This window comes from Nerophis lumbriciformis, linkage group LG11 (genome assembly GCF_033978685.3).
Source record: "Nerophis lumbriciformis linkage group LG11, RoL_Nlum_v2.1, whole genome shotgun sequence".
In the NCBI taxonomy this organism is placed as follows: Eukaryota; Metazoa; Chordata; class Actinopteri; order Syngnathiformes; family Syngnathidae; genus Nerophis; species Nerophis lumbriciformis.
Genome location: NC_084558.2, coordinates 31,023,997 through 31,037,848, shown reverse-complemented (window position 1 = coordinate 31,037,848; position 13,852 = coordinate 31,023,997). Strand labels below are relative to the sequence as shown.

The 13,852-nt window shown below is 38.3% G+C and overlaps 1 protein-coding gene across 1 annotated transcript; it reads right to left on the bottom strand.

Annotated features, from left to right (window-relative positions):
• Window positions 1–8,815: 8,815 nt before the first annotated feature.
• rpl15 (ribosomal protein L15) lies at window positions 8,816–13,179 on the bottom strand. The gene is made up of 4 exons (XM_061966835.1): window positions 13,104–13,179; window positions 12,231–12,412; window positions 12,027–12,163; window positions 8,816–9,170 (listed from the first exon to the last, which is right to left on the bottom strand). Exons 2-4 carry the CDS (start codon window positions 12,400–12,402, stop codon window positions 8,865–8,867), a joined length of 615 nt encoding a protein of 204 aa, XP_061822819.1. The 5' UTR covers window positions 12,403–12,412; window positions 13,104–13,179; the 3' UTR covers window positions 8,816–8,864.
• Between the last annotated feature and the right edge of the window lie 673 nt (window positions 13,180–13,852).

The window sequence follows — 13,852 nt, the reverse complement described above, 5'->3', positions numbered from 1 at the left end:
CATTTGCAAGTATTATAAAGTAGTCTTTGCATGCAGTTGCACTTCCAAGACGTTAGATGGCAGTATTGTATCGGCTTGTATAGGGTACTCTTACTCAATGTGCCAGACTTGTCTCTTGTTGAGCCCTGCAAAGTGTTTATACTGTAAGTATTGTACCAGCTGTTTGATTGTAACATGCATCTCAGTTATACAAACCCCGTTTCCATATGAGTTGGGAAATTGTGTTAGATGTAAATATAAACGGAATACAATGATTTGCAAATCCTTTTCAACCCATATTCAATTGAATGCACTACAAAGACAAGATATTTGATGTGCAAACTCATAAACTGTATTTTTTTTTGTGCAATTAATAATTAACTTAGAAGTTCACGGCTGCAACACGTGCCAAAGTAGTTGGGAAAGGGCATGTTCACCACTGTGTTACATCATCTTTTCTTTTAACAACACCCAATAAACGATTGGGAACTGAGGAGACACATTTTTTAAGCTTCTCAGGTGGAATTCTTTCCCATTCTTGCTTGATGTACAGCTTAAGTTGTTCAACAGTCCGGGGGTCTCCATTGTGGTATTTTAGGCTTAATAATGCGCCACACATTTTCAATGGGAGACAGGTCTGGACTACAGGCAGGCCAGTCTAGTACCCGCACTCTTTTACTATGAAGCCACATTGATGTAACATGTGGCTTGGCATTGTCTTGCTGAAATAAGCAGGGGCGTCCATGGTAACGTTGCTTGGATGGGAACATATGTTGCTCCAAAACCTGTATGTACCTTTCAGCATTAATGGCGCCTTCACAGAGATGTAGGTTACCCATTTCTTGGGCACTAATACACCCCCATACCATCACAGATGCTGGCTTTTCAACTATGCGCCTATATCAATCCGGATGGTTCTTTTCCTCTTTGGTCCGGAGGACACGACGTCCACAGTTTCCAAAAACAATTTGAAATGTGGACTCCTCAGACCACAGAACACTTTTCCACTTTGTATCATCTTAGATGAGCTCAGGCCCAGCGAAGCCGACGGCATTTCTGGGTGTTGTTGATAAACGGTTTTCGCCTTGCATAGGAGCGTTTTAACTTGCACTTACAGATGTAGCGACCAACTGTAGTTACTGACAGTGGGTTACTAAAGTGTTCCTGAGCCCATTTGGTGATATCCTTTACACACTGATGTCGCTTGTTGATGCAGTACCGTCTGAGGGATCGAAGGTCACGGGCTTAGCTGCTTACGTGCAGTGATTTCTCCAGATTCTCTGAACCCTTTGATGATATTACGGACCATAGATGGTGGAATCCCTAAATTCCTTGCAATAGCTGGTTGAGAAAGGTTTTTCTTAAACTGTTCAACAATTTTCTCACGCATTTGTTGACAAAGTGGTGACCCTCGCCCCATCCTTGTTTGTGAATGACTGAGCATTTCATGGAATCTACTTTTATACCCAATCATGGCACCTACCTGTTCCCAATTTGCCTGTTCACCTGTGGGATGTTCCAAATAAGTGTTTGATGAGCATTCCTCAACGTTATCAGTATTTATTGCCACCTTTCCCAACTTCTTTGTCACGTGTTGCTGGCATCAAATTCTAAAGTTAATGATTATTTCCCAAAAAATTTTTTTTATCAGTTTGAACATCAAATATGTTGTCTTTGTAGCATATTCAACTGAATATGAGTTGAAAATGATTTGCAAATCATTGTATTCTGTTTATATTTACATCTAACACAATTTCCCAACTCATATGGAAACGGGGTTTGTAGTTTTGATCGCCAAATTTGGAAGTGTTGACATCACCGTGCATATAACATGCATATGGCGTATCCAATGACAATTAGCAACAAGTAGTTTGAAAGAGTGACGCCTTACTTATCAATGCTCTCTAATAGGGCCTGCTTGCTTTATTGGCTTGGAAAATGACAACATTACCTAGATTCCCCAACTGGACTTGATGTCACGTGCAATAAAAGTATGGTATATTATAGTACCGTTTGATTTTACGTGAATTGGTGCTTTATAGTATCGACAGAATTCAGTCAGTAAGTACAGATTTTGGTACCCATCCCTAATAGCAGTGCAGTAATATTGACAGTCAACAATTTGATGCTTCTAGACTATAGACCACAGCTTCTTCCTCTTCTTCTTCAACGTAGAACAGTATAGTTTTTCATATGCACAATGTATAACCTATAAGTGTCTACCACATGGTGGTCAGTGGCCCGCGTGGACTCTCTCAGTATGAGATGGAAAAGGAACAATCTTTGCTTTTAAGTGTTTTGTTGCTGAGCTGAAACATTCTAGATGATGTTGGGTGATGTGAAAGCATGTTATTTATAACACATGTTGTCTTTGACGCTGCATCCTGACAGCAAGTTGTGATTTATTTTGTGTGAAATCATGTCTTTGTGCGAGCGATATAGACGTGTTGCAGTGTTTGACCGAAATGGACCTCAAAAAGTGGACACTTTCCAATAAATGCACAGACAATCAAAGGTTTGGCAAAGAAAAAAAACTGCTCAGTCTGGAATGAATTGACCTTGTTTATGCTTGTATTAATGTCCTTTTACGTGCAAAATGTTACTCCATCCTTATTGACATTTACAGTACGACTAAAAGGAATAGCCTGTGACCTTTCCTGCACTTGTGAGAAATGTGACAACAAAAGCTTTTTTTAGCAGTTTTTATCCGTTTCCCAGACCTCTTTTTGTAGCATATCCATTTGTTGATTACTTGGTTACAAGACCTTAAGAGTAGGCCAGGGGTCGGCAACCAAAAGCGTTGAAAGAGCCATATTGGACCAAAAATACAAAAATCTAATCTTTCTGGAGCCGCAAAAAATGAAGTCGTATAGAAGTCTTATAATGAAGGCTTCACATGACGTAAATGTCTATAGAATAAAACAGAATAGAAAGTATTTTATTGATCCCTGAGGGAAGTTCAGCACCAAAGTTTGCTCACAATAGACAATAAACACTTAGGTATATTTTACATGTGAATAATATAAATACAGTCTATTATACAGCATTATATACATGTGAATAATATAAATACAGTCTATTATGCAGCATTATTCACATGTGAATAACATAAATACAGTCTATTATGCAGCATTATTCACATGTGAATAACATAAATACAGTATGGGCGACATAGCTCGGTTGGTAGAGCGGCCGTGCCAGCAACTTGAGGGATGCAGGTTCGATTCCCGCTTCCGCCATCCTAGTCACTGCCGTTGTGTCCTTGGGCAAGACACTTTACCCACCTGCTCCCAGTGCCACCCACACTGGTTTAAATGTAACTTAGATATTGGGTTTCACTATGTAAAGCGCTTTGAGTCACTAGAGAAAAGCGCTATATAAATATAATTCACTTCACTTCACATTATACAGCATTATTCACATGTGTATAACATAAATACAGTCTATTATACAGCATTATTCACATGTGAATAACATAAATACAGTCTATTATACAGCATTATTCACATGTGAATAATATAAATACAGTCTATTATGCAGCATTATTCACATGTGAGTAACATAAATACAGTCTATTATACAGCATTATTCACATGTGAATAACATAAACAGAGTCTATTATACAGCATTATTCACATGTGAATAACATAAATACAGTTTATTATACAGCATTATTCACATGTGAATAATATAAATACAGTCTATTATACATTTAAGTACAGTCAAAAAGGAACATATAATAATAATAGCCTACTATCAAAATGACTGTGTCGCAGGCTGAAGCAAATCTTCCTTGACAGAAATGTTGAAATGTAATATTTATTCTACACATTTTTACAACATTAGAAACCATTAGTAAAATGGGTGCTTTTCAGAGGGTGAGATAACTTCTGGAAATTACTGGCTTTTAATGGCCAAAAGTATACGTGTGTGTCCAAGTTAAAGGAAACGGCAGGCTGTCTTCTATTAATAGATTTATTACAATCTTTGGCAAGTTGGATAATGTTTGCTGTGGTCTGGAACAACATGGCACACAAACAACTATCTGAAATGCAGCCAATATTACATACAGATAATGTGTCATGAGACATGCAAAACTAAATTATATACAAAGAGGATTAAAGTAAAGGATATTAAATGAGCTCAAATATACCTACAAACGAGGCAGTGACGTGCAGTCACAAGAGGCAGGTGAGGCAGGGCCTCACCTGCCATCATGGAAAGAAAAAAAATGTAAAAAGAAAAAAAAAAAAAAAAATTGTTATATGTATCCAGTGATTATACTATAAAGTTATTTTCCATTTAACTTCACCAGTTTTAGATTATTTTTATTCAAAATCGCTGAATTTTCACATTTGCCGTTCAAATACTGAGAAGAGACGGTGCGGTGAACAGCAGTCAGTCGAGGCACGTCACTCAGTGCCGCAACATGGATTGCGCAATGACTCGGCTAACTGCTGGCCTGCTGTGCAGTGAGACTGTATTGCCATATGAACTATATTATACATTTCCATAGTTTAGTTAGCTGAGGTATATAATGTACAGTGTATTTTGTCAACAACTGTATGTGTGTAAAGTATTTCTTGTGCTGAGCGATCATAAAACGGCTGCAAAAGACGCACTGTGTGAGGCTCGCCTCCTGCACCCCCGCTGTAGAATTGTTATATCAACTAAAGCCCACACTTAAACTTTCCACGTGCAAGATTGAATCTATTTTTTAAAATTATTTCATAAGAAGCCAAAAAGTGCAAAAACAATAATGTTGGTGTTGGAGGAGTTGTGAATGACTGCAGGGACACACCATTAGATACACCCGCAGACTGCAGGTGTACCTAATTCACAACTCCTCCAACACGAACATTATTGTTTTTGCACTTTTTGGCTTCTTATTAAATAACTTTTGTAACCTATTTTCATGGGCTTTCCTCTTTGTGATGTTAAGTTCCTGGTATGCGCTGTTATACAGTATATGCCTAGAGCTCTTATTTTGAAGGCGCTAAGAGCGGAAGTGATGTCACGTTGCGGAGGTTTTTGAAAGAAGGTAAATAAAGTGGTCCTCGTGTAAACTGGAGCCTCCGTGTTTGTTATTTTGTAGTTTCATACAGTATAGGCGACATTTATAAACCCTCGGTTACACTTTTTTAAATAGATTCAATCTTGCACGTGGAAAGTTTAAGTGAGGGCTTTAGTTGCGGTGCATGGACTTAATTTCTAAGTAAAGGTAAGACCATAATAACGTTTTTTTTTAATTAAATGTGCTTTTTTGTGTGCTACAGTTTGTATGTGTAAAGTTAAAGTTAAGTTAAAGTACCAATGATTGTCACACACACACTAGGTGTAATGAAATTTGTCCTCTGCATTTGACCCATCCCCTTGATCACCCCCTGGGAGGTGAGGGGAGCAGTGGGCAGCAGCGGCGCCGCGCCTGGGAATCATTTTTGGTGATTTAACCCCCAATTCCAACCCTTGATGCTGAGTGCCAAGCAGGGAAGAATTCTGGTATGAGCTTTTAAACATAACCCGTTAACTGCTGCCAATCAAATGGTGAATAAGATACTCTTTAGGGTTCATATGTTTGTAAATCTGACTGTGATGAAGTCAGTGCCTCACCGCACGTCACTGAAACGAGGCATAATGATGAAATATGTACATACAGTTAGCCTAAATAGCATGTTAGCATTGATTAGCTTGCAGTCATGCACTGACCAAATATGCCTGATTAGCACTCTTACAAGTCAATAACATCAACAAAGCGCACCTTTGTGCATTCACGCACAGTATAAAATGTTTGGTGGACAAATGAGACAAAGAAGGAGTGGAAGATTTTACATGTAAACAAACTGTTGCATCACAGTCCACATTATGTTGAGTTCAAGAACCGCCGAAATTACAAACCCCGTTTCCATATGAGTTGGGAAATTGTGTTAGATGTAAATATAAACGGAATACAATGATTTGCAAATCCTTTTCAACCCATATTCAATTGAATGCACTACAAAGACAAGATATTTGATGCTCAAACTCATAAACTTTATTAGTTTTTTTTTGCAAATAATAATTAACTTAGAATTTCATGGCTGCAACACGTGCCAAAGTAGTTGGGAAAGGGCATGTTCACCACTGTGTTACATCACCTTTTCTTTTAACAACACTCAATAAACGATTGGGAACTGAGGAAACTAATTGTTGAAGCTTTGAAAGTGGAATTCTTTCCCATTCTTGTTTTATGTAGAGCTTCAGTCGTTCAACAGTCCGGGGTCTCCGTTGTCGTATTTTACGCTTCATAATGCGCCACACATTTTCAGACGGGCCAGGAAAGTACCTGCACTCTTTTTTTTACAAAGCCACGCTGTTGTAACACGTGCTGAATGTGGCTTGGCATTGTCTTGCTGAAATAAGCAGGGGCGTCCATGAAAAAGACGGCGCTTAGATGGCAGCATATGTTGTTCCAAAACCTGTATGTACCTTTCAGCATTAATGGTGCCTTCACAGATGTGTAAGTTACCCATGCCTTGGGCACTAATGCACCCCCATACCATCACAGATGCTGGCTTTTCAACTTTGCGTCGATAACAGTCTGGATGGTTCGCTTCCCCTTTGGTCCGGATGACACGATGTTGAATATTTCCAAAAACAATTTGAAATGTGGACTCGTCAGACCACAGAACACTTTTCCACTTTGCATGAGTCCATCTTAGATGATCTCGGGCCCAGAGAAGCCGGCGGCGTTTCTGGATGTTGTTGATAAATGGCTTTCGCTTTGCATAGTAGAGCTTTAACTTGCACTTACAGATGTAGCGACCAACTGTATTTAGTGACAGTGGTTTTCTGAAGTGTTCCTGAGCCCATGTGGTGATATCCTTTAGAGATTGATGTCAGTTTTTGATACAGTGCCATCTGAGGGATCGAAGGTCACGGTCATTCAATGTTGGTTTCCGGCCATGCCGCTTACATGGAGTGATTTCTCCAGATTCTCTGAACCTTTTGATGATATTATGGACCGTAGATGTTGAAATCTCTAAATTTCTTGCAATTGCACTTTGAGAAACGTTGTTCTTAAACTGTTTGACTATTTGCTCACGCAGTTGTGGACAAAGGGGTGTACCTCGCCCCATCCTTTCTTGTGAAAGACTGAGCATTTCTTGGGAAGCTGTTTTTATACCCAATCATGGCACCCACCTGTTTCCAATTAGCCTGCACACCTGTGGGATGTTCCAAATAAGTGTTTGATGAGCATTCCTCAACTTTATCAGTATTTATTGCCACCTTTCCCAACTTCGTGTTGCTGGCATCAAATTCTAAAGTTATTTATTATTTGCAAAAAAAAAAAAAGTTTATCAGTTTTAACATTAAATATGTTGTCTTTGTAGCATATTCAACTGAATATGGGTTGAAAATGATTTGCAAATCATTGTATTCCGTTTATATTTACATCTAACACAATTTCCCAACTCATATGGAAACGGGGTTTGTAGTAGGACAAAACGATGTTCACCAAATACTCTCATCAGTGAAGCATACACACAAATATATTAAACAGTGGGCTTTCTAACAATTAGGAAGGTTTGTGTCATATGTTTGTCCTCAAACAAAAAACATATTAAAACAAAAAAAATATTTTTCACCTCATCTTTTTCCGTTTTCAATCCTTTTTTTATACATTTTCCAGGAGCTACGAGGGCGGCACTAAAGAGTCGGAATATGTGTTCTAGTATCTCCTTCACATCTTGTGCTGATACAGCAGATTAGTCTCTCTCAATGGAACAAATGCAAAACGAATATACAGTACTTGCAAAAAGGCACCAATAGAGATCACTCATATTTATTCAGCGAGGCTAATGTCAAATATTTGCTCACAATGTACCAAATGATGTCATGTAAATTTTTATTTTTTTTCTAAATCCAAAGACTTGGTGACTGATTATATCAAAATATTCCACTAAATGTGTTTGTTAGAACTTCCAAACTAACTGAACACTATAACTAAAACTGATCGAATACGTATTGAACCAATCAAAATGTAAGAGTCCTGTGACCGCGAAAGGGACAAGCGGTAGGAAATGGATGGATGGATAATGTGAGAGTATCAGGAGTGAGTTCTTAGCATTCAATGATCTAAAACATGGGATTTATGCTCGTCATGTTGACAGTAACCACCTTACATTGGTTCAACCTAAAGTGTTACTTGAAAAAAAAACCCTAAAAACAATGTCAGTTTAAATATGATGGAAAAAATTTATTGGTTTTGAGGTCTGCAGATTGTGAATGATGCAACTTCCTGTGCACCACGTGACTTGTGGAATATTCCACATTTTTCAGAAGGGATACTGTGTTCTTGTAACAGTACTGAGAAACCTAGGAAACCCCCTAAAGTGCACTTTTTAATCACAATTGCTTTAAAAAAAATCTCATTCCTTAATTGTTCATTCAGGGTCACTGGTCATGTAGGTAAATACTGCTCCCTAGTGGATCATCTGTCCAATACATGTCTCATAAAATATCCCTTTCAGAAATGAGATGATCTTATTTCCTGCTCAAGGCTAATTTCATATGAACCATACAGCTTTCTCAATTGACTCCATCTTGAGGAATGACAATGAGTTAGTATAACAGAAAACATACAAAAACAGGACATTTTGGCTAAAATGTTTTTCCAAAACCAAATGCTACAAAAGGTGGGCTGTAATAAAAACCTTCAGTTTTACCACTGCACTGAAAGTGTAAAGTTAACATTTAATGTATAAAATGTGATTATTTAATCAAAACTTTAGGTAAACACCACAATATGAAATTTAAAATGACAAAACCAGCCTAATTTTGAAAAAGGAAACATGACTTTCACCAAAAAAGCTTTTATTTTTCCACAATTAGCGATGGTGTACGCTCTAACGATAACGATGCAGCTGCAGGGTGTTTCTGCGCCTCCAGGCAGCACGGCGGGAGCCTCCAATGGTCTGGTGGAACTTGTGGCCCTTGCCCAGCCCACGGCTCTTCTTCCCTGCAGACGTCAGGCCACGCATCTCTCTGTGCTTTTGCACGGCCTTCGTGATCCATTGGCTGTCGGGGTTGCGTCGTATTGTCTTATGGAAGGGATCCACCAGGATCACCTCAAAGAACTTGTAGGTTGAATCTTCGCCCACCCAGTAGGAGTTCAGCACTCGCAGGGCGCCACAATGACGGCCAGCACGCTCCTGCAAACATTTACGTAGCAAAATCATTTATTGGAGAGAAAACTTGTTCCCGTTTACTCGGGTAAAAAAAAATAGTTCCTGCGATTCCACCAAAACTACCTGGGTAACTTAGTTCTTCAGGAACTTTTCAGATATCCTGCCAGCCAGGTAGGATTTTTGGAATGTTCCTGGAAACTTATTGGAGGCAGGCTGTGCTGCCGAACGCTGATTGGTTGAACACAGTTGGGGGCGTTCCTAAAACTTATTTTTCGGAACACAAGACCGCCATTACAAAGTATGTGAGGGCGACTTGTTTATTTCTTATGTATTTCTATTACAACACACTTGACAATGGAGAGAAAGAACGAAATGACTTTTCAACTTGCAACTTTTTGGGGGCATCTTTGTGCTGAAGAAGGTTGATCAGTGGAACTATCTTGTAGTATTTTTACTCAGCTGTAGTCTTTAAATTATATGCAGTGTAATGTTATTTATTATAAACTTCATTTCTATACGCGGAGCTACGAGAAGTGGACAGACATATTTACGGAGGAACAAAGTACTTTTTGATTTTATGTGAATCTGTATTAGGAAGTACCGACAGATTTTGGTCGGTTCCTATACTAGTACAGAGACTGGTAACAATTTCTACACACACAAGGCACTGACTTGATTTGTATACTTTGTCTTTTAGTACATACGTATATTAACACTGACAAGTACATTAAATTTTAGTCACCATCAGTACCTGCATATTTGTACGTGCACATAGTGATGGGGCACTTAGGGAGGGACTAAAACAAAAAGTGAGGGCTCCAAATCCTTATTTGTAACGTTGGGAAAAAAATAAGGAATTGTTCCATTGCAAAGTTAAAAGATATTTGTTTGATGGAGCTATCAAAATCTTTAAAAAAGCGCCATTAAATGGTTGCAATACAATATGAAAATAAAGGAAGTGAATGTTCATCATTTGCATTAAGTCATCTACTTTACAGTAGGCCTGGGTCAATATTCGATAAATCAATTAACCAACGATAAATGAAAATCAAGTCAGTAATATTACCAGAGTGGATAAATCGCCATGTGCATGCTTCAAGAGCATTCACACATTTTGTCGCTTTCAGCAGCCTTGCCATTTGTGGCATAGTAGAATAAAAAGGGGGTAAATTCTCTTGTCCTCATTAAAGTGTCTAACTCTTTGTGTGGCGTTTAGTTAGCATGTAGCAGCTAACATGGACAAAACCATCCCAAAAACAAATGCCACCGCACCAGTGTGGGAACATTTTAGTTTCAACCTTTAGAACAAGATGAGCCCATCAACACCAAAAAGCTAGTTTGCCGAATGTGCGCAAATACGACAAACCTGCACGCCTACCATGAATTGATTTACGTGGACCCCGACTTAAACAAGTTGAAAAACTTATTCGGGTGTTACCATTTAGTGGTCAATTGTACGAAATATGTACTGTACTGTACAATCTACTAATAAAAGTTTCAATCAATCAATACCTGAAACACACTCGACAGTCTTCACTCTCCAAGTCAGTGTAAATAAAACAGTGAAAAATAGATAGCGCACATAGAACGTGTGGTTAAATACATCGCTAAAGACGTGCTGCAAACGTTCGAGGGACATTTGTTATATTGTCATGTCCCTAATCGTAATCTGCCAGACTTAAGTTTGCATATGACCGGTAATGGGACGGCGTGGCGCAGTGGAAGAATGGCCGTGCGCGACCCGAGGGTCCCTGGTTCAATCCCCACCTAGTACCAACCTCGTCATGTCCTGAGCAAGACACTTCACCCTTGCTCCTGATGGGTGCTGGTTAGCGCCTTGCATGGCAGCTCCCTCCATCAGTGTGTGAATGGGTAAATGTGGAAGTAGTGTCAAAGCGCTTTGAGTACCTTGAAGGTAGAAAAGCGCTATACAAGTACAACCCATTTATCATTTATTTAATACATCTGCTTATAATGTAGTGTTTAAATGGTTACTCTTCACTTTTTGCTAAAAGAAGGCCTGACTTAAATGTTAGTAAAGTAATGTACAACTGTACCTCTGCCTACATGTTCAATATTGAAGTGCAACTTTGTTTGTCAATACTTAAGCCATTTTACAGTTTTAGTTGTGTATATTTGGAAACCCCCCCAACCTCCTAAAGATATTGTATTGCTTTTGGTGGAGATTTTTATTTGAGTGCAAAATTTTGCTAACAGACAAAGTATATTTTATTGTTGTTTGTTTTAACATAGTGCCAGCCTGACCAACCAGCGGCCCTTGAGACGCATGTGGCTCATATCGAAGTTTGTGTTTTTTTAATGTGCGTGTTCAGCACATTAGATCAGCATTGGTTTCTGCGGCTGTAGGCAATTGAACTACAAATTAACAGTAGTAATAACTGTTGTAAAACACCTGACGGTTAGTATTTTTGTATTAATTTAAAAAGATAAAAAAAACGTCATGCACTTTGATGTGGACGGACTGACGCTAGCTTAAATGCTATCATGTAAAGAGAGATTAATGTCTTTCCCCATTACAAAACTTAATTCCCCAATCTATGGTTGTTGTTGTGTATATTTGAGCGTCCCCCAGCCACTCCTTAACAGAGACAAACTATTTTATTGAATTTGGTTGTGATTCTTTTTCAAATGCAAAATTTTGTTTGCAGTGTATATTTTACTTTTATTATTTGTTTTATTTGATGTTAAAGTGCCGATAATCGTAAAATTGCAGGAGTGGAGCTTTTGGTTGAAGTATGAAAAGCACTCACCTAAGAGGTTTTTACAACTACATAAACAGTACTGTAAGATTTTGTTACGTAGTATCGAAACGTCCCAAACTTAGAATTGTGCCCACTATTTCATTGAAGGCTGACATACCTCAGCAGTGGACTGCAAACTGCGGGCGAACTTGAGTTGGTTGACACCGTGGTTCACTGGCTTTCCGTAAGTGGCGCCCTTGGGTACGGGGCGCTTACGGCCTCCACGGCGGACACGGATACGGTAAATCACGTAGCCTGTTGACAGAGCACATCATCAGATTACATTCAAGTTCAGGCAGGTGATCGTAATTTCTTTATTCACCTTGTTTGGCTTTGTAACCCAGCCTGCGAGCTTTGTCGGGTCTGGTTGGTCTTGGTGCTCGATGAAGGTTCGACAGTTGACGGTACTGCCAGCAACGCACACGCAGCAAGAAGCGCATCACATCAGATTGCTTCTTGCGCCATAACTCCTGCATATAGCGATATGCCCCCATGTTGATTTACCTGTCAATGAAGTCATTCAATAAATCACAATGGAAGCCAAGAATTGCTCAGTTATTGTTACAGGTCATGCAAAACATCTCCATTTAATTCTTATTTCGTTCATTGGTATTTGACAAAATAAACACGAGATATATACAATTATATAAACATTTACCGTTAAACTAAGACAAACTTTTTTTTCCACAAGGGAATTGTTTTACACAGTAGCTCAGTTACAAAGGACGGAAAGGGTAGTGATGGAAAGAATAATGCACAAAAGGAGGGCGAAAACAAAAGGTATAAAGCAGACTAGAAATGTACCATAGGTACATGTATTTGGGGACTTAGGTATATAATATTCTATATTGGTTGACTTAACGGGACTTTAGCACATTGTCCTAAAAGCTACACGTACATGGCAATATAGACAATATTAAATATACTGCAATAATACATCAAAACAAACAAAATTACACAGTGCAACATTTTGGGAGAGTTCCTGCCTGGAGCTAAGCTACATATCAAGTCAATGAGCATCGATACATCTTCAACTAAAAATCGGGATTGCGAACATTTCGTCTCAAAATAATCAACTCAACATGTGAATGAATCTTATGCCAAGATAATACAGCGCGCTGATTAAAGTGATGGCGAGTATTACAGAAGATTGATGTAGATTGAACTTGTAAGGATAGCTAAAATGCTTGCTTACTTGATGGTGTTGCAGCCGGAAAGAGAAAGCCGATTTACCCAGCGTGCAATATGGAAACGTGATGACGAACTTCCTCTGTTGCGTTCATGGGATTTGTAGTATATGCTGCTGGGAACATATAAGACTTTGTGCTTGGTAATGAAAATAATTGCAATATTTTGCCTTTTTTTATTCATTCATAAATCTTTTTTATCTCAATGTATTGTAACTGTATTATATAATGTTTATACAGTACATATTGTAACGGCCTGGTATATTGTAAATATGTTCTTGAGAATTCCCGTGCTCCTGAATGCATCATACTCTATGTGTCCAGTGGAAATTAATTCGTTTATCTTTTTTTACTTAAAAACACTAAAATATATACAATAGGTTAAAACAACCCATTTATTTTAAATACCACGTTTGGCAAACTTACAAGAATTAAATACAATCGCCTTGATTTATTTACACATTACAACATCACATTAAAAAACATATAATTTAACCATTTGTTAAGACCTGTAACCAAACTAATTTGAATTAAAAAGCATAATAATTTTACTGAACTTTAAACCTACCTTACCATGAATTGATTAACGTGGACCCCGACTTAAACAAGTTGAAAAACGTATTCGGGTGTTACCATTTAGTGGTCAATTGTACGGAATATGTACTGTACTGTGCAATCTACTAATAAAAGTTTCAATCAATCTATCAATCAAAACCTTCTTGGAGAATCTCACGCAGAAAAGTAAGTACATCGCAGC

Bases quoted from the DNA above. Each gene is read 5' to 3' on its own strand.
- rpl15 (XM_061966835.1), bottom strand. From the start codon at position 12,402: ATGGGGGCATATCGCTATATGCAGGAGTTATGGCGCAAGAAGCAATCT. The intron at 12,164-12,230 runs GTGAATAAAGAA...CTCTGTCAACAG, and splicing joins GGGTTACAAAGCCAAACAAG to GCTACGTGATTTACCGTATC. The intron at 9,171-12,026 runs GTATGTCAGCCT...AAATGTTTGCAG, and splicing joins GTTTGCAGTCCACTGCTGAG to GAGCGTGCTGGCCGTCATTG.